The sequence below is a fragment of the Phyllobates terribilis genome, unplaced genomic scaffold (assembly GCF_046119375.1).
Source record: "Phyllobates terribilis strain yellow unplaced genomic scaffold, ASM4611937v1 Scaffold_8__6_contigs__length_399053987, whole genome shotgun sequence".
Classification (NCBI taxonomy): domain Eukaryota; kingdom Metazoa; phylum Chordata; class Amphibia; order Anura; family Dendrobatidae; genus Phyllobates; species Phyllobates terribilis.
In genome coordinates this window covers 17,044,095-17,065,933 of record NW_027362768.1, presented here as the reverse complement: position 1 = coordinate 17,065,933, position 21,839 = coordinate 17,044,095, and the positions used below count along the sequence as shown (strand labels likewise).

At 41.3% G+C, this 21,839-nt stretch overlaps 1 protein-coding gene across 1 annotated transcript in view; it reads right to left on the bottom strand.

Moving 5' to 3' along the window:
- The window catches only part of COL11A1 (collagen type XI alpha 1 chain), a 253,934-nt gene extending 239,035 nt beyond the window's left edge, over positions 1-14,899 (bottom strand). The window contains exon 1 of the mRNA XM_073642853.1: positions 14,419-14,899. Coding sequence (XP_073498954.1) covers positions 14,419-14,539 — 121 coding nt within the window. The 5' untranslated portion in view covers positions 14,540-14,899. The remainder of the gene's footprint in view (positions 1-14,418) is intronic.
- Positions 14,900-21,839: the final 6,940 nt, after the last annotated feature.

Here is a 21,839-nt window from a genome sequence, read left to right as displayed (position 1 = left end):
TTTTTTACAAGTAAAAGTCAAGAACTCTTTACAGCCAAGTTCACATGTTCTGGCTGCGGAGGCATTTGGCTATTTTATTAGTTTTTCAGAACTGTCATGATGTATTAATAGGGTCTGTGTTCTCTTTCTCCTTCATTGACATTAGTGAAATCACTGCACATTTACAGGATGCACAACTTTAGATGTTTCAGTTCTTTGCCATTTTCTCTGTCAGTAAATTTAAATAATCTCATTCAAATCCAGACTCTGAAAATCCATGAAGACCCAGCCTCATGCACAATACTTGTGTCCAGTCAAGGAAATTGTCTGACCTAAACATCTTGAAATCCGTTCAGGACAGTTTTTCAAATTGTTCCTAGTTTTAAACTAGATAATTTGTCCCAATTGATTTTTTAGACTTTCCTGTGTTACTACAATCTACCAACAATGGTTCACAAGCATTGTATATCTGGATCTATTTAGGCAGTCAGCTTTTCCTACACTTACGCTCAACTTCATAGTCCGGATGTGAACAAAGTTTGGGAAAGATTAAAACTTTGTCCAATTCTTTTTCTTTGAGCTACGCATGCTGATGTATCAAAAAATTACAATTTCTGCAACAGCAACTTCCTGGGATCATTGGTCATTCCCTACAATAAATTGAAACTATTGTCTCTACTACTGAGCACCTATTACTAGCCAAGAGTGCAGACCATATTGTCTCCATTGTATATCAGGAGAATGATCTTCACAACATTCACAATTTCCGTCTGTACGTAGTTTTCTGTCCTTTGATTCTTCAAGAAGTCTCTCCATTTTTTGCCCTAAGGCCTTAATGGGGTATTCTCAAGTCACGTGAGCAGCTCGGATCTATGTAGTCTCCTTAAAGGAGCATTCCCATCTCCAAGATCATATTCCAATATGTAACAGAAGTAATAATAATAATATTAACAAATACCTCAATTAGAAATGTAGTATAGTTCTTCTGATTCACTATGTCGCTTACCCTATGTGCAGGTCATTGCAGTAGCTTTAATATCAATGATTATGACCACTCATATAGTGACAGTTAGTTAGTTGTTTGTGGTCATAACCATGGAAACCTAAGCTACTGAAATGCCCTGCACATGGGGTAAGCAACATTGCTTATCAGAAGAACCATACTACATTTCTAATTGAGGTATTGGCTAATATTATTATTATTACAACTACTAAATATTGGGATAGGATCTTGGAGATGCGAATATCCTTTTAATGTCTCTTTAATTCCTGGTTTCTGGCAGAGCGAGCTCTCTTCCTTGGGCGACAGTTCTGGTGAGAGGTAGAACTGTAGTATTAATAGAACTATAAAGCTCAGCACAAGTTATGCTGTAACACATTCAGCACACAGTGGTTTGTTCTGAGTCTACAAAATTCTACCAAAATGTTTACATATAGAAATAATGGCATTTGAACAAGCACACAGCTTGCTCAGGAAAGAGCCCTGATTAGGAGACCTGCTCTGAAAGCTGCAAATATTGTAGTCTGGTGATTCTGCAAAATTTATAACAGCAGCTTGTCAGGAGCTGAGAGGGAGGGAAGTGAACAGCTAACTGCTGTATACAAATTAATGGCAAGATATTGCTGACTGGAGTTACCTCCTCTCCTAGAATTTTGCGCACACTCGGCCAGGGTCTGGGCAGGCACTAGTGGCTAAGCTCCTTTGAAACAGACTGTACACTATGTAAGACAAAAGCTCTAATTACAGGAGAATGACAGCAGATAGAAAAAAAGCAAGCCAGTTGCAAACGCGCTTATTTTCATGCTGTCTAGCTAATGCAATTTATTAACTTGTGAATTAGGGTTCTACTTGGGTCATTTCCCATGACCTTTTGCATCCAAGTGATTTATTTATATTTGATGGCCCAGGTAGTAGTATTTAATTTTGTGGAGATCAGTAAGCTAATGAAGAGAGACTTACACTGTAGGCGAGAAAATGCTCTCTAGGAAACGTAAGTATCATGCGTGAAGGTTCGTGAAAGAGTTGGAGATTAACTTTTAGGGTTGCTACTCTGAATTGTTGACACTAGACAAACCTCTTTGTTTCTCTTGGAGAAGACCTAACATTCATATATTTTTCACAGCATTGCCTGGTTGATTAGTGTCCCTATGACAGCTTGGCAAACTTGGAACCAGTTGGATAAAACATGTTAGAGTGGCTGCGTTGCTGGAGTAAACCAATTCTTCAACAATGATGATAAAAAAAAATTTTTTAATTCACAATGCGTTTCAATGCTGATCCGGCATGTTTATCAAGTGAAAAAACAAATATCACGTGTTTTATCCTACTAGATCCAATATTTCATGGAGGACATATCCACCAGCCACGGGGCAGCAGCAGCTGTTTTTCTTCCTGCCTACATAGGAGGTGTACCTGTCACAACTCCACCAGGTGAGTGTTAGCCAAGCACTTGGCCACTCTCCCTCCATAGCATATCACCCTATTGTGAGCTATAATGAGTGTACTCTAGAACTCTGTCAAGGTTGTCTCATCTAGGCGATTAATAGCCTACTTTGCATTGTTTAGTGGTAGGAACTTCTGCAGATGAGTGTCTTTTCCTTTTAGAGAAGACTTTGGTTTGGCTAAACATCCTAAGCCATGTTGCATGGCTCATCATAGGGTCACGTATGGTATTTACTCGCTACAGAGCCAACTTTTTTCCTTTGGAATGAGAGCAAATCGATATATTTTTGGCTGAAATCTGAGACTTTTTCTCTGAAGCGTTATTCCCCAAAAACATGATATCCCTTATCCATGGGATATGATATACTTTACTGATAGCTAAGGGTCCCAAATTGGGTCTCTGAAACCCCAAGACTTGTGGTCTGCAGCCCCATCGTAAATGGAGCAAAAAATATGGGCAGTGAGGCAGAAAATCCAGTGAAATTAACAATGTATTCACCTCATTTGACTAATAATGCAAAGATGCTCATGATCAGCTTCTCCTTCATTCATTGTCTATGGGACTGCCGGAAATAGATGAGCGTTGCACTCCGCAGTCCCATAGTCAATGAAGTAGTGGAGGTCGAGCATACCCACTTCTGCTCCATTTAGATTAGGGCAGTCAGTGATCAGGAGCTTTCAGAGAATAACCCTTTAATCCTTTATATACATCTGGTTCAGCTTAGTGTCGCTTACAGAACTACATCTTTGCAAGTATCTCCTGTTACAATATAGTTTAAACTTTGCTAAATAAAAATGTAATGAAAGTAAAAAAGATATTTCTTATTTGTTAAGCAGCTGTTTCGGAAGTGTTTATCCATAGAAATTGATTTCCATGGAGGTGGACCATATTGCACAGAAGCACATCTGGTCAATGTTTCTTTTCATAACACAAGCATGCCACACACGTATCAAAGGTTTATGCCTCTGTCTGGCTGCATATGTAATGTACCTGCTACTAGAACAACCTTGTCATTTTCTTACCCAGAATCATGAATGCACCGTCTTTTCCTAGATCGCACTAATGGATACACAATACTGCAACTATAAGATAACATTTACAGTATCCGATGTAATGAATTGTGACAACTTATACAAGCTCATCATATGAGTTACAAAATTAATATGTCCCATATACTCCAAGAACTTTTCCTGATAAATGACTTACGTGAAACCAATCAAATATACCTGAAAATGGATATCTGGGAAGGCTTTGATAGCTGAGACAATCATCAAGAATTGATCCCAGCAAAAAGAGTGTTTTCTAGAAATGAGTGAGTCTTTTGAAATAAATATTTGAAGTTTCCTGTGAGTTTTTCAAATAAATTTGAATTGCGGCAAAGTGATTAGCTGTAAATAACAAGTATGCCAATTGGCCTAAAAAGAAGTGTAACACTCTGAGGTTTCCTAGGGCTGTATCCAACCTCTTTCATGCTCTTCAATGCAAACACAGCATTAGTAATGGCCAAGTGACCTCTACATATCTGGTTATGTGTAAAAGGATTGCAAGTGTTCTTCACTTCTGTTCTAAGTTAACATTTCTTAACTGTTATTAACTTGTTTGTCACACACTATCTGTAGAATTTGTTCAGTGTTTTATGTTCAGTATTTTGTTCTCTCCTTACCTTTATGACTAAGCTCTAAGCTGTGACGTCCTTTCACTATCCAGATTCACTTTAAAATGGCTTTTGCTATTATTGGCTGTGTTATGAGGAAACCAGCCTTGCCACGCCTGAGGTCACGTGAGCCTGCTCTGACCGATGATCAACGAAAATCAAATTGAAAATTGTTAGATCTTACCAGGCTTAGTGATTTCTTATAAAATTGACACAAATTTGATTCACATGTAATCAACTTGCTCATTTCTATATGGCTTCTCATAAATAAGGATATGAAAGTCTACCCATACAAGTGTGACCACTTCTCTGCTGAAAGTAGAGAGATTTTCTATATCGTGACCAATCGATTCATAAAAGTCACTTATCAGAAAACTCCTTTCAAGAAGTGTTACACCAACATTGACTGAACAAAACTATATTTCCCATTGAGACCTTCCAGGAAAAAAAAACACTTAAAGGGATTCTTTTGGCAGATTTTTACTACCTAATCTGAGAGCATAATGTAGAAACAGAGATCCCGATTCCAGCGATATGTCACTTACTGGACTACTTGCTGTAATTTTGATAAAATCACTGTTTAATCAGCAGGAGATTATCAATAGAGTACTAGTAAACCTGCTGCCAGATAGTCCTCCATATTCATGAGCTCAGTATAACCCGCCACTGATTGGCAGCTTTGTGTCTATGCACAGTGTACACAGAAAGCCGCCAATCAGTGATGTGGGCGGGGTTTTACAGAGCTCAGCATTCAGAGAACTGGTAGATCTGCTGCAGATAAAACTGTGATTTTATCAAAAGTGCAGCAAGCATCCCACCAGTAAGTGACACATCACTGGAACGGAATCAGAGTCTCTGCCCCTACATCATGCAAAAATCTACTGACAAATTTCCTTAAAAACACTTTGTCTTTGCACCCATTTACATTATGTACTGTTATAATTAAATAATAAAGATTATATTTCCTTAACCAGGTTCCCATTCCTTTCCCTATATTAAATACATTTACCTAATGCTGCATGTCTGTATGTTAAGAGAAAAAAATAATTTTACAAAGGACCAAACTAGAAACATTGGTATACCGGATTATGGGGGTCAAGGCTACAGACACTGCACGTTTGAGTATATATGTAGCGCCCTGAGGGTTCGGCCACTACAGGGGTATTGCACCTCAGACCAGAGGTGTGATATTCCACTCCCAGGTAAGGATGGAGTATGGACCAGGGCTCAGTTAGCTGCATACAGCACACACACCCCATTTCCGAGGGTCAGCTCAACGGTGCTCCCACTAGACAGAAGTGCAGGCACGACCGACCATGTCCCTGCTGGAGTGGGGAGGGAGGGGTGGAACACTCAGTGCTGTAGGGGCAGATAGGGGTTGGTTCCTGAGCATAGGAAGGAGCCCATTGGTTGCTGGTCACCTGGGCTCATGGTCAGAGGGAGGTATAAAAGCTGGGCACCATCTTAGATCTAGGTTCGTTCAGTCAGAGGAGAAGACCGGGAGTGAAGGCTCTGTAGGAGCTCCACTCAGGAGCGGGCCTAGAGAGAGGCCGGAGAAGAGAGAGAGAGAGGAGGTGAAAGGGAGCTGTGATTAAGTTTCATCCCAGCTCCACGAGAAAGGAACAGAAAGGAACAGAGAAAGAGAAGGAGAGACAGAGAAACAGAAGGGCTCAGGAACAAGAAGGTGGAAGGGACCCTAAGAACCCACGAGAATACAGGGTGAAGGGTCAGGCAGATTAAGGGTACCGGATCCCAAGTCGGTGGAGGAGAAACTACCCTCAGCCAAAGACCGGTCGTCGTGATCATATATTGGTGCGACACCTCATCAAACCTGCTAGGAAGGCACCATATAGGACAGCGGAGGACGAGGCCCACGTTTAACCGCACAAGTCCGCGGCAGCTGGACAAAAGTGGGTCACTGGTGAGGCAGGCCAGAGAAAGGATTAAAGGGGGTCCTGTGCCATGCTCCTGAACTGCCTGGGAGTTGACCGAGCCCCACACCTGGTGGACGCAGCACGGCTCGGGCGGTCACCACCTGTACAGAGGTGACCTGGAGTACCTGAACTGTGAGTAAACGACATTGGACTGCAGTATGTTGTCTGTGTGCTCTTTCGCTCCTCCAGCACTATCAGCACGGGGACTCTCACCACCATCACTCCCACCATCCACTACACTGCCCTGGGGCCGCACTCTTCCCGTGGGGAGTCACACCATCCCAGCTGCATTCATCATCAGCCCCAGCGGACTGCCTTGCAGCGGCGGTTCTTAATAACCGCAATCGACGGGTGGCGTAGTCGGACATTATCTGAAGCCCGTAGCAGACTACCATTGGTCTGACCACCCTGAGCCGCGGGACCGGGCCGCCACTACTACCCCCATCGTTCCCCTATCGCCCGGATCCGCGTGCCCCACGGCCCAGGGGGCGAGTCATATAAACTCATTCATTATCATGGAGTCATCAAAGTCAAGATATGTGATCCTAAAAGAAAAAAAAGATACTATCCTGCAGAATTAATGTCTTAAAGGAGCCTCAGCTGTCATAACTCTTAGAAGCTGTCATGAATTCCATGCCAATGCTAATAAATTAGGCTGAATGAAGTAAGGAAGAAAAAGACAGTAAATGCCTATGTGATACATGAAAGTCCCATTTGACATTTACTATGGTTCATAATTGGCTGCATTAAAAATCACATTTTCTGCAATTCACAAGCAGATTAAGAATTTACTAAAGTATCTTAATAAATCAACAACCCAAGTATAATGGGAATTCTCTTTGATGGCTTGTTTAACCTCTAATTGATACAAAGTTCTCATATTACAAACTACAGGGCATAAACCAGATGCAACAATCTCCAAACCAGATGCTATTGTTATTACCTCACCGGCACCCACTATTATAACCTGCATAATATCATTAATGGGACAAACCAAAGTAAGGCCATGTTCCCATGTAGCATTAAGGCTGCTTTTTTTCAGAGTCTGATCAGAGTCTGATCAGAGTTTCATCCAATATTTTCGGATGAGGAGATGGAGAAAAAAATGTCTCCATCTTCTCCACTCTGTCAGTCGGTGAAAATTGGACAGCATTCAGATGACATAAGAGTGCAGTCCAATGTTTTCCACGGACTCATTGGTTCTTGTGCGATCCAATGTTTTGTCAAATCGCACTCAGACCAAAAATACGAACCTTTAGAGAAGTAATTCATTTGTAATCGTGCCTGAAGAAGGAGCCTCTGTGCTCTGAAAGCTTGTAAATATATTTTTTTTCTGGTTAGCCAATAAAGGTATCACTCCGAGAATACTTTTGGCATTTTTGGGCATAAAAGTATTTACATTGATTTAGAAAATTTGAATGATATTTTTCTACTTGTCAACTGATTTTCATCTGTATGGCATCCTTGTGTCCGCTCCTATGTCCGTGTGACATCCGTGTGACATCCATTTTCATACATCTACACTAAAAAATGCACATGAACAAATTCAGTCTCCTAGGTTTATAATAGAAATGTATTTGTGCAAATCGGATGCCGCTCTGATGTTCTATGTGGGATCCGATATTTTTTTACGCACCCCTAGACATGAGTGGGGGAATCTCATCCGAGACTTGGAAGAAAGTAGTGCATGTTGCAATTTTTTTCTCATGGATAGTCAGACCGAGAGAAATATAATTCTCTGAACAGTCCTATTGGATAATATGAGTCTGCACACGTCAGATTTCTGTGCTCGTCTGCATGAGCCCTAAGACACACTCAGGAGTCACTCGTGCTTTGAACCAAAGAATGACTTTTTGGTCTTTCCCTGCACAATCAAATAAAGGGGCTGTCACAAGTTTGAAAGTTATCCATGTGATAGGTGATAACTTATTGATTACTGGGGGTCCAACTGCTGGAATCCCCAAAAGATTTCATGAACCAGGGCTCTGAAGGGTCTTGTGTGAATGGCGCAATAGTCAATCATGCGCACAGCTGCTTCATTCATCTTTACTGGGACTGATGGAGATAGCATTTGGTCTTTGGCACTCCCAGAAGAATAAATGGCGTGACCGTGTGCATGATTGACCATTGCTCCATTCACATGGGACTCTATAGAGCTCTAGAGATGGGGGTGGTCCCAACAGTCACATACCCAGCAATCGAGAAGTTATCCCATATCCATGGATAGGAAATAACTTCCAAAATTTAGAATACCCCTTTATTGCCGCAGAGAAACAGCTGTTTTACCTGCGAGACTGCACGGCTGACCACAAAGGCCGCATGGCTTCGCTGGAGAGACAGCTTTCACTGCAAGAATAAACGGAACCTGTCATGTAAAATAGCGCCATTAACCCGCAGATATGGGGTTAATCTGCAGATTAATAGTGTCCTGACATAGTGTGGGCCCCGTACTGAGTGCCCCGCTGGCAGGAGAAAATTACCTTTACTCCTCCAGGCAGGCTCTCTCTTTCAGCACTAGGGGGGGCGCCGGCACGGTTTCAGTCACCCCTCAGTGTATAGAGAGCAGTAGCTGTAACCACTCACCCCGGCACTGACTGACAGCCGGAACAAATTCTGAGCTGTACTGCGGAGTCTGCTGTCAGTCAGTGCCAGGGACGCTGTTACAGCCACTCTGCTTACTATACACTGAACGGTGACTGAAGCCGTGCCGGCTACGCTTCTATTACTGAAAGAGCGAGCATGCCTAAAAGTAAAGTTCATTTCCTCCCGGCAATGGGGCTCTCAGACGGGCTCCGCACGGTGTCAAAATGCTACTTATCTGCCAGTTAACCCCATATCTGTAAGTTAATACCATTATTTTACCTGAAAGGTCCCCTTTAAGCGATTGTGCAGGGAAACAGTGGAAAGACTGAAGAGACACTTGCCTGGTACGGTTACAAGCCACAGCATGACTGTACTGTGTGAATGCAGTCTAAAGATATAGTAATGTAAAGGAAAATATCTATAGTATTTTCAGTTTTAATAAGTTATTAGTCCTTTACATTCTAAATCAATATATGTATCAATTGAATGGAAGCAATGACTAATATATTGGTGCCATTTCATTGCAATTGCAGCTTCACTGGATTTACAGGATTTCTGGTGGACATTATCGAAGAATGCCCTGCACTTCCGCTCCTGCAACCTGTGGGAAAATAATGGCCACAAGTCTCTGGCATAGATCAAAGGAAATAAAAAAGATCTACTTGTACTTATTTTTTTAGGGAGTGAGTTATAGAGGATCATTTTCAGTATAGGTGAAGGTCTCACTGGACACTGGTGAACCTAGAACAATCGCAACATGTCTAAAGTGTTATCCTAAATTTTCTATTAAAAATAAAAACTTTTATACCTCCTGTGTGTTATCAGTAGTGTGTTGGCTCCTTCACTTGGGACAGACTTAGACAGCATGTGTTTACTTTATCTCTCTGCTTACAGGGCTTACAATTTTAGAATGTAGGCAGCAAGGCTTGTTAAAGGGTCGATATTGACTTTTAGGACTGCTACGTCCAATAGGTGGTGCTAGAGTTCTAGTCTCTTTCTCTCTGAAGATGCAATTTGCATATTTAATTTCTCAGAGAAGCATGCATGGTGTAGAAGTCTCCTCACTCTGACATGCCAGGCCTGGCTTGTCACTCTCCACAAGGAGACACTTTACCCCTTAGATCCCATAATGTTGGCAGCAAATAACTGGATGGGAGCATGTGTGAGCAGATGAGCATAGCATTGGTCATAAAGGGCTGATGAAATACACTTATTGCATAGCTCCTATAATGTTAAACTCCACCTAAAAGATATTGCAAAAGTCAATATAAGAAATGGTGTTACGATAAATGCCAAATTTCTACCATCTCTGCCATTTTTTATTCTGCTTGTCCTACAATTTATTTTTAAAGAGGCTCATTATATAGTGTGTAGAGTGAGTGTTTCTCTACATCATAAAATCAGTGTCCGCTCATCTAATACTCTACTGTAATAGTAAATGAGAAGAGTCATTTAGCTTTTACCCCAGGGGTCTGAGTTGGCCCTTCTAGCTGTTTTATTGAGGCTGCCAAAGCTTCTTCAACTCTTTTACGTGACATCATTTGGAAGGGTTTGGCGTGTTACATACAATCTATACGGTGTCCCCCATGATACACTTCCTTTTCTATTTCAACAAGATCTGAGAGTATTAGGATGATGGACACCATTCTCCCTATCATAACGAGTCGTGCCAAAAGAGAAGAATCAATTACTACTAGCTCGAAGAAAAGTCCCACGATGAATGAACGTTTCTTGACTCACACCCGACATGTGCTCCATCTGATGGCTCTATCTTTGGCAATAGCCCATTTGTAGTGTGAAATGAGTCAGGACGAAAGGGAGCAAACTTCGTCCTGGGGGTCTGAGTCTGAAGGCCAGCTGGCCACACGTTAAACACACTGCAAAGTAATCATCTGCAACTGAGGAGAAATGTCTGGTGAGGGCTACAAGACTGTCAAATATTTCTCATCATGGTGTAAGGCCCTTAAATCACACATGCTACTTAAGAAGTGTCTTTTTATTCTGCAAACAGCGGAGAAGTAAGGCCTTTGTAGGACAAATGAGGAATGCTTTATCTCTAGCAGTGAATCAATGGATCTCACAGAGAATTCAGCTCAAAGGGACATTCTAAAAATCCACATAGCACTCATATTTCAGTGTCAGCTACGAGTCAGAGGTGCAAAGAGCCTTAAACACGCCCTCGGCCATGAAAGGGGAGACAAGCTGAGAAAGCCAGGCCCTGTTCCTGCTGTTTTTTTAAGCAAACCCTGAGTGTCTGCTCCTCCAACCATTTCACCTGCTGATCCCTGGGACTCAACTCAATTCCTGCTCTGCAGCCACCAACCTTTTCCCATCCCACTCAAGTTTATTTAATCATTTTGCTTCTGCCTTGCTTGATTCATACCTCCAAACAAAGTGTCAATTGTGCACTCTTTTTTTTTTTTTGCCTGGATACATTTTTAACATTGCTCTGTTATTATTTTATTTATTTTATCTTTTTTTTTGCTGCTGCTGCTGAAAATAAAACTTTGGCAAGAGTACAAAAGAGGATTTAATCCCCTCATTGTTAATACTCAAAAACTGGACAGATACTTTCTATAAACCTTGCCCTTTGAACAGATTACAGATCTGGAAGACATATTCGGAAACAATGGCAGCAAAATGTGGAACCTTTTTAGATGTATAAACAATCAGATTCCTGTGTAATAAGTCTACTCATTGTAACTACGTATCCAATAGAGCGAAAGCACCTTACCTATCGAATATCGACTTTTTATACAAGGGCCGCATTCTGTGCACAGCACTCCAGAATAGGGTGGCACCATACAAATCATTAAAAGGATGATACATTTCTCATTTGTTCTTTATATATCAGAAGAATAAAAGTACCAACAGAATTTGTGCTTTATACATGGCGACAGGCTGAAAGAGTGAATTGAGAAATAGAGATCTGCTACATCTGTATTATACTAATCGAAACAGCATTTTTTACTTTCTTCTTTCTAGCTATGTCCCATTTTTGTGTTATTAGCTTCTTGTCTCCACATGTCTGGGATCCTAAGGGGCCTTACTATAAGTAACCCTTTATAACATACACGGGATAGAGTTACACAGCCAGCAGTATGGAAAGTCTTGGCTATAGGGTGTTAGACTTGTGCAAAGTTACAATTTACTTTTAATTGCTTTTTGTATGTGTTGTAAGAGAACAGAAAAAAAAGTTCTAGCAAAAATGTTTCCAAATAGGTGAGAACTACATCTGATATACATTATAGGGCCTATATCAAGTGGGTTTGGGCCTGTTTGGGTATTAGGGAGTTAACCCGCTTATGAACCAGACTCCAGATCTGATTTCAAGTGCAAATTATACTATAGAATGGGGGGAAGAAGTATTGATCCTGACTTACAGAATAAATGCAATTTGATGTCTTCAGATGCCTTTTTTTGTGTTGCTGAGATCTATGTGCAAGTGGTAGTTTTCTGTAGGAAATGGTTTTAATGACAGGGAACACAAGTCTATATTACGGGCACTTTACAATCTTCTCTGTCCTACTAATTGGTAACATACAATTATCCGCTCTGCAAATCACTGGACTAAAAGTAACAAAGGAAATCATGTATTACACTGTCTGTGTCTAGGAAAACCTGATCGTTAGAGATATCTACAACTTCTTAAAGGATGTGTGGGACTTTCATCCAAGTATATATCTACCTGTACAAATCAGGTAAATATTGACAGAATACATCTAAGAAAATAGTTTGTTTTCTAATAGTTAACATTCTAACATTTATGTCTCCTGCAGTTTACATTTAGTTTAATAGGAATGCATAATGCAATGTAACCCCATACTTTATATGTATAGCAAACTTAACCCCCTGAGAACAAATACTCCAGATGTAGCAGTGCTGAATGTGTTCGATTCACCACCTCTCTTGAAACACCTCCGATATCAGATTGTGATATCATGAGTTCTGCCAAATGACAAACTCAAATTACTGCACAATGAATGAAAACTTGTTCTTAAATGACCCAAAGAAGAAACTGACTAATTTGGAATAGCGAATGTATTAGCAAAATCCCCACCTAGGTAATATAGGCTACAGATGGGGATATTCATACTGTGAGGAAACAGGGCAGGGACCTTGTCACACTGCTAATCTATCCTGCTCAGAATCATATGAGAGGATTTTATTTCCTTTCTTCAGAATAAAGAATCCTCAGTTCACCTTTGCTGGAGCTTGATGAATGTGAGAGACCAGAAGAGGGCAGAGTACAGACAGCCTGCACACTACGGCACTGTTTCCACCAGCTTTCATACAAGACAAACATGCCACAGCTACCATACAGCAACACAGTACACCCATTATATCATCTACTGTGGGGCTCTTGTCGCACATACCACTTCTTTTAAAGAATCTCAAGGTTTAATGCAATATGTCCTCCTGCCTATAAATTTCATTACACTAGAGTGAGAACTTTGGTCAAGGTAAATAGCACCATATGGAAGATGCATTGCCTGATCTACAGCTTGACTTTCACCCCTATCGGACCAGGAAAGTTTTGTTGAGGCTTCCTATGCATTTTGCAAATTTGTATAAGATTTGCAGAATATTTAACACAAGAAGGTACTTAATAATTTTGCTCTTAAAATAGGGTTGTACATGTCATCATACAACAAGACTTCTATGCAAATGGTGGTGATGTTTTTGAGACACACCACATATACCTACTCTCTTTATACATATATATATATATATATATACATATATATACATATATAGATATATGTAAAATAATGCCTGTGTGTAATATCAGCAGCAATTGTGCATTTGTCTCTCTACCTTACCTCCCTGCCCTATTGACTGAATGTTGCAAAACTTTTATTCGCATCTGTTGTGACTTTATCATATAAATTGTTTTATACTCCATATTATACTAGAGCTACTTGAGTTCTGAGCTGTGCAGTTACTAGCAATCCTACAGCAGATCCAATACAGCCAGGAGGGCACCATGGTATTTGTCGTTCCACAACACCTGGAGGCTCACAGATTGCACGTGACTTTCAGACTCCTGCTCAAATACCATTAAGCCGAAGGAGAATCATTTCATTAAACTATAAAAAACGGTACTGAAATTAATGCATTCAAATAAGCTTGTAGCAAAATCAGTAAGAGCCTAGAGGATAGCCAGGTACCCAGGGATTCTATGGGGAAGATCTCCTCTGAAGGAGTGACTGATTCTATAGAAGTATTCTTTCCATCCAGGAGTAATCTCCCAGCTTGGGTCTGTAATGTGAAGGTGGTTGGGGTCTGTGTGTCTGGTCCCACCCCTCTCATAGACGTGTCTGAATGTGACATCCCCTGGGGGGAGGAATTCCTAGCACAGAGGGATCGTTGCAGAGAGAGAAAAAAATCCACCCTTCTATCCCTGTCCATAGACACCTAACGGACCACCATCACCTTTATCTCCCACCTCCCAGGACAGGAGAAGCTCTAGAAGGACCATCCAGCATCCTCAGAGACAACCACTGCTACACAGTGCTCAATAATGAAAAGTTCCTGACTACTCCAACCTGTCACCTGTGTCCCTGAATTACAACCCCCATCCAGCTCTCTGTGCAGAAATGCTGGAGGTGCCCGCACCTTCCCATCAAATGAATGAAGAATACAAGAAGCACTCAGCACAGCATCAGTGTGAAAGCCCTCAGGCATGGTGCCATGGACTCCTGTAGTAGATGATTGTCCTCATAAGGCTTAGAACTTTCTGTCCAGGTCTGTTATAGTTCCTGGCTTCTGATGGGGATAAGAAGAGGGGCCCATCTGTCCCCTTAGTTTTTTTTTCTCTTACCTCCTCTGACCTCTGCAGCTTGGAATAGGAAAGTCAAAGTGATGAGTATTAGGGAGCTAAGGGATGAATCCCACAACCTCCTTTTCGTTTTCCACCTTGTGTTCCACCTCTCCATCTCCATCTCCAAATACTGGGAGCCCCCCCCAGATGATAAAGAATCTCAAGATTCAATCTACAGCACCAACTCCTTCCAAAAGTCCAGGAGGTGATCACTACACAGCCATAAGGAGAAGGAAACCCAAAAGTCTGACAGGGGGAGGGGGGCTTGGGGTGGCTTTTCTTCTCCTTTGCCCAGCTGAGATGTGTTCCTCCCCAGTCCCCTGCCTGCAGACTGAAGAAGGTATGAGGGCTTTAATCAAAATGCAAACCTCTCTCTCTCCTCCTAAAGTCCCACCGTCAGAGGGCTGGACTAAGACCCCTTTGCTGGGTCTCCAGGCATTCTCCAGCCTTCCTCTGCTAGCAAATAGTGTTCAGTTTCCAAAAATCAAAGACCCTCCCCAAAGACAGAACTCTCCAGGTTGGTCCAGCCCCATCTCCCACCCTCCCAAAATAGAGGGCTCCAGCTATATCTGACCAGTGGGCTGAGGATAGCAGGCAGTGTAGAAGAGGGTGACAGCTCCTTCCAGGCTCCTGGTCTTCCTGTGCTCAGTCCTGCTTCCAACCTGTGTCTGCACTTGAGAATCTAAAAGTTAACCCCGGGGATTACTAGTTCTGCAGAGGATACAACTTTCTACAGTCCTGGCTGATACATGTGCAGCACATGGAGAGAATCAGTCTTTTATGATATCTGCATGGCACATTTCTTCTTTTACTTATCAGACAAGTATTTTATGTCTTGCACTGTAACTCATGAGCAGCTCTGCAGGGTTCAAACTGTCAGAGATCAGATAAAAGCTGCCAAGATAAAATAAGATAAAATAAGAACTAATTTACCGCATTTCTAAATATTAATATTAATTCTTCAAATAGAATAAGGCTGGATGTACATCCGCAGTACTGAGCTAAACACAGGTGATGGAAACACGTATTCTTAAGGGCTCATTCAGAGGAACATATTTTTGGACTTTATGTTGTCCATATGTCAAACGGATAGTACACAGACCAATACAAGTGAATGGGGTAAATCACAAGTGCACATAAAAAAAAAGAAATCAGATTCCCTCTGTAAACTCAATGGGCGTGAATAAAACAGATCCAGTAAGGCTTCTGCTTTTATCAGATCTAGTGCAGTCATTATCATAGGAAACTGTGTGTGATCTTGTTAAAAATTGTAATTGTTGATGCATAAAAATTAGAGATGAGCTAATAAATTCGCAGTACCCTAGTCCAATGGCCACGTTACTAGTCCGTGGCAGCTGGATGGGAGCACTGGTAACCGGCTCCTACATGCCTAGTGCATCTTCTGATTTGCAGGCCTGGTCATGGACTACAGATGTGACCGCTGAAACAGGGTCTTGCAATTTCATGTGATCATCTCTAATAAAAATGGTTGTCATACTGATGTCATACAGATATAATAAACGGAACTACATATAACATATGGATGGAATATCGTCAGTTTATTCCAAATGAAAAACAAATGAATTTACATGCATTCATTTAAACCGAACTTAAAGGCGTTGTCCGACCTTAGACTACTAGTCTGAAGTCTTTTGAATCATCACATCGCGCACTGTCCGCTGTGAGGATTCTCTGGTGCCGGCACCAGGAGCAGGCGGTCCTGTGACCACAAGTATGTGATTTGCAGACTTCCAGCCACATTCTGACTAGACTGTGTCTGGCCTCTCTCAATACACTTGCATTGATCGAGGCCGCACCATCTAGTCGAGATGTGACCCCATGTATGCAAATTACATACTTGTGGTCACACGTTGGCCATTCCCAGCAGCGGCACTGGAGAATCCTCACACTGAGCAGTGCACGCGATGTGATGATTCACAAGTCTGCAGTCACATAGAGTGATTGAAGACTTGTAGCCTAAGGCCGGACAATCCCTTTAACTTTAGAGTACTCTCCTAGCATTAGTTAAAAAAACTGTATCAAAAATTGCACCAGACCTTCAATAGTTACATTAGCGAATGCAGTCTTTAAAGGAAAATACGAATTGTCTTGATATTCAGTCTTCTGCTTGTAAACATTAATGTAACGTCCTTCCTGCGCGGCATCATATTTTCAGGAATTACAAGTCCAGCACTTGTCTAACATATACTGATTATGAGTTTTGATAAAAGAACTCTAGAAAAATATTCAGCAGCCTTCTTGGTGACGTTTGCATAATAGTAGTACTGGTAACATTAGAATGCATCATAGACAAAAAAGTATGTAAATCCACAAAATAAGTGATTTTCGGTGTATATTAACCCCTTAACCCCCGAGGGTGGTTTGCACGTTAATGACCAGGCCAATTTTTACAATTCTGACCACTGTCACTTTATGAGGTAATTACTCTGGAACGCTTCAACGGATCCCCCTGATTCTGAGACTGTTTTTTCGTGACATATTGTACTTCATGATTGTGGTAAAATTTCTTCGATATCACTTGCGTTTATTTGTGAAAAAAATGGAAATTTGGCGAAAATTTTGAAAATTTAGCAATTTTCAAAATTTGAATTTTTATGCCCTTAAATCAGAGAGATATGTCACACAAAAGAGTTAATAAATAACATTTCCCACATGTCTACTTTACATCAGCACAATTTTGGAACCAAATTTTTTTTTTGTTAGGGAGCTATAAGGGTTAAAAGTTGACCAGCGATTTCTCATTTTTCCAACAAAATTTACAAAACCATTTTTTTAGGGACCACATCACATTTGAAGTCACTTTGAGAGGTCTTTATGACAGAAAATACCCAAAAGTGACACCATTCTAAAAACTGCACCCCTCAAGGTGCTCAAAACCACATTCAATAAGTTTATTAACCCTTCAGGTGCTTCACAGGAATTTTTGGAATGTGGAAGAAAAAAATGAACATTTAACTTTTTTCACAAAAATGTTACTTTAGACCCAATTTTTTTTATTTTCACAGGGGTAACAAAAAAAATGGACTCCAAAATTTGTTGTGCAATTTCCCCTGGGCACGCAGATACCCCATATGTGGGGAAAAAACACTGTTTGGGCGCACGGCAGGGCTCGGAAGGGAAGGAGCGCCATTTGACTTTTTGATTGTAAAATTTGCTTGAATAATTAGCGGACGCCATGTTGCGTTTGGAGAGCCCCTGTGTGCCCAAACATTGGAGCGCCCCCACAAGTGACCCCATTGTGGAAACTAGACCCCCCAATGCACCTATCTAGATGCATAGTGAGCACTTGGAACCCCCAGGTGCTTCACAAATTGATTCGTAAAAATGAAAACGTGTTTTTTTTTTCACTTTTTCATTTTTACGAATCAATTTGTGAAGCACCTAGGGGTTCCAAGTGCTCACTATGCATCTAGATAGGTGCCTTGGGGGGTCTAGTTTCCAAAATGGGGTCACTTGTGGGGGAGCTCCAATGTTTGGGCACACAGGGACTCTCCAAATGCAACATGGTATCCGCTAACAAATTGAATGGAAAATCGGCTTAATTTGTAAGCGGACACCATGTTGCGTTTGGAGAGCCCCTGTGTGCCCAAACATTGGAGCTCCCCCACAAGTGACCCCATTTAGGAAACTAGACCCCCCAAGGCACCTATCTAGATGCATAGTGAGCACTTTGAACCCCCAGGTGCTTCACAAATGGAAACTATACCCCTCAAGGATTTTATTAAGGTGTATAGTGAACATTTTGAACCCAGAGGTACGACACAGAATTTGATAAAATTAGGTCATCATATTGAATAAGTTGTCATTAGACTTGAGTTTGCATCGGGTTCTCAGGTATGCACCATGTACTGCGTGTGCTCGAGTGACAAGCTCGAGTCCCCGCCCGGATGTTTCACTGTCATTAGACACCCAAAAAAAAACATGCGGGGATCGCTCGTGCATGGCAGGCAATCCCCGCAAAGTTTTTTGGGCCGTGAAGCATATGGGGCGGAGACTCGAGCATGTCACTCAAATACCCACGATACTCAATGCATACCCGAACACCTGATGCAAACTCAAGTAGCGAGCACTTGCGCTCAACACTAGTCGCCATATCGTCATCTTTTTTTCTTACTTTTGAAAAAAATCCCAACCCCATCACAACCCTAACCCCAACCCTAACCCCAACCCCAGCCCTAACCCTAACACAACCCTAACCGTAGCACAACCCTAACCGTAGCACAACCCTAACCCTAGCACAACCCTAACCTGAGAGTTTATTTTTTACGCCGTTCCTCATGCGGTATAAGTGATTAGACGACCTTATTCTTCGGGTCGGTGAGACTACAGCGATACCAGAATCATATGGGGTTTTATGACTGACAGCTGTCACACACTAAAAGTCCCATTTTTTGTAAAATCTAGTTTTTGCATCGCCATATTTTGAGAGCTATAATTTTTCCAGATTTTGGCAGACAGTTATTTGACAGCTTTTTTATTGCGGGATGAGTTGACGTTTTTATTGGTGCCATTTTCAGGCACGTGACATTTTTTGATCGCTTTCTATTCCGATTTTTGGGAGGCAGAATAAACAAAAACCAACAATTCAGGAATTGTTTTTTTTTTTTTTTTTTTATTCTGTTCCGCGTGTGGTAAAATTGATAAGGCAGCTTTATTCTTCGGGTCAGTACGTTTACAGCGGTACCACATTTATATCGTATTTCTATGTTTTGCACTTTTACATAAAAAAGCAATTTTATAGAAAAATATATTTTTTAGCATAGCTTTATTCTGAGAGCTATAACTTTTTTATTTTTCGGCTGATGGAGCTGTATGGTGGCTTGTTTTTTGCGGGACGAGATGACGTTTTCAGCGGTACCATTTTTATTTATATTTGTCTTTTTGATCGCGTGTTATTCCATTTTTTGTTTGGCGGTATGGTGATAAAGCATTGTTTTTTGCTTCGTTTTTTATTTATTTTTTTTACCGTGTTCACTGAAGGGGTTAACTAGTGGGACAGTTTTATAGGTCAGGTTGTTATGGACGCGGCGATACCAAATATGTGTACTTTTATTGTTTTTTGTTTTTTTAAATAATATTTATTGATGGGTACATTATATTTTTATTTTTGGTGGATTATTTTGGTGGATATTTTTTATTATTTTTTTTTATATTTTTACAATTTTTTTTCTTTTTTTTTTTCACTTTCTGATAGTTTTTATACTTTATTACTTTGTCCCACTGTGGGACTTTCACTTTTTTTCTCTGATCGCCTGCATGGCACAGGAATGCAGCACCATCCCTGTGTCATGCAGGCTGTCAGCGCTGGACAGGGAGAAGATTGTTTGGAGATGCACTGCGCATGTCCAAACAATCTTACTGCTGTCTGGTGACCCGGATGTTGTCATGACAACATCGGGTCGTCATGGCAACATCCTGGAAGCCACGGCAGACAGCGCTGGAAGCCGGAAGAGGAGGTGAGTATCGGCGATCACCTCCCCTTGACACCTCAATGCTGCGATCGACTTCGATCGCAGCATCGCGGGGGTTAATGTGCTGGGAGCGGTGCAAGACCGCTCCCTGCACATAGTACCGGGTGTCAGCTGTGACAATCAGCTGACACCCGGCGGCAATCGCGCCCGCACAGCCTGTGTGGCGCGCGATCGCCATGACGTACTAATACGGGTCTGGCTCTTAAGTCCCAGGGCACAGACGCGTATTAGTACGTCAAATGTTGTTAAGGGGTTAAGCCAGAATTCTTGCATATATACCAGTACCTTAGCAAATTTAACACAATTTTTTAGGAATAATGACAATTCTTAGCGGTGTTTTCATTGCTTTTATTTTTCTGCATTTTGTCATGTTTTTATGTAGCTAAATGTTGTATTAGCCTAGAGCCACACAGCAATACCAAAAACATCTGTACAACTTGTCTGCGACTTGCTGTTGCATGGTTATTTTGTTTATGGAAAATGGCCAAATCATAGATAAGTCACAGGCGAGAAGTGGCATGCAACTTTCATTGCAGTCTGTGGGGAAAAGTTGCATGCAATCTGTGGCCAAAATATCCTATATTGTCTCAGTAGGTTGATCTTCGCATTAGGGTAGGATCACACAAAGTTTCATCAGAGTGGTATTAGTTTTTCTCGGACTTGAAGAGAAAAAAAAAAAGTTTCTTCACCTTCTCCATTCTGCCAGTCCGTGAGGATTGGACCGCTCTCAGATGTCATCTAAGTAAGGTCGGATTTTTTTCATGGGCACATAGATTTGCATTGCTGATTTTGATTCAACACTAAAATCAAAATCAGACATGTCTCCAATTTTTCTGTGGATCACTCGGTCCAAGAAAAAAGTCAGACATGCACAGCCCCATAGAATATTATCGGTATATGTGCTATCTGTGAAAATCAGGGAGGGAATGAGGAGAGGTGAGTATTTAATTATTTATTTGATATGTATGGAGCATTGTATGGGGCCCATTCTGAATAGAGTATTATATGGGCCCATTCTGTAAGGAGCATTATATGGGGCCCATTCTGTATGGAGTATTATATAAGCCCATTCTGTACGGAGTATTATATGGGGCCCATTCTATATGGAGCATAATATGGGGCCCATTCTGTATGGAGCATTGTATGGGGCCCATTCTATATGGAACATTATATGTGGCCCATTCTGTATGGAGCATTACATGGGGCCCATTCTGTATGGAGCATTATATGAGGTCCATTATGTATGGAGCATTATATCAGGCCCATTCTGTATGGAGCATTATATGGAGTCCATTATGTATGGAGCATTATATGGGGCCCATCTTGTATGGAGCATTATGTGGGGCCCATCCTGTATGGAGCATTACATGGGGCCTATCCTGTATGGAGCATTACATGGGGCCCATTCTATATGGAGCATTATATGAGGCCCATTATTCTGTATGAAGTAATAAATGAAGCCCATTAGTCTGTATGGAGCATTATATGGGGTCCATTTTTCTGCATGGAGCATTATATGGGGTCTATTATTCTGCATGGAGCATTATATGAGGCCCATTATTCTGGATGGACATTATATGGGGTCCATTATTCTGTATGGAGTTATATAGGAGGCCCATTATTTTGTATGGAGCAATATATTGGGTCCATTATTCTTTATGGAGAATTATATGGGGTCCATTATTCTGTATGGAGCATTATATGGGGCCCATTATTCTGTATGGGGCATTGTATGGGGTCTATAATTCTGTATGGAGCATTATATGAGGCCCATTATTCTGTATGGAGCATTATATGGGGTCCATTATTCTGTATGGAGCAATTTATGAGGCCCATAATTCTGTATGGAGCGCTATAAGGGACCCATTATACTGTATGGAGAAATACATGGGGCTCATTATACTGTAAGGAGCAATATTTGAGGCTCAT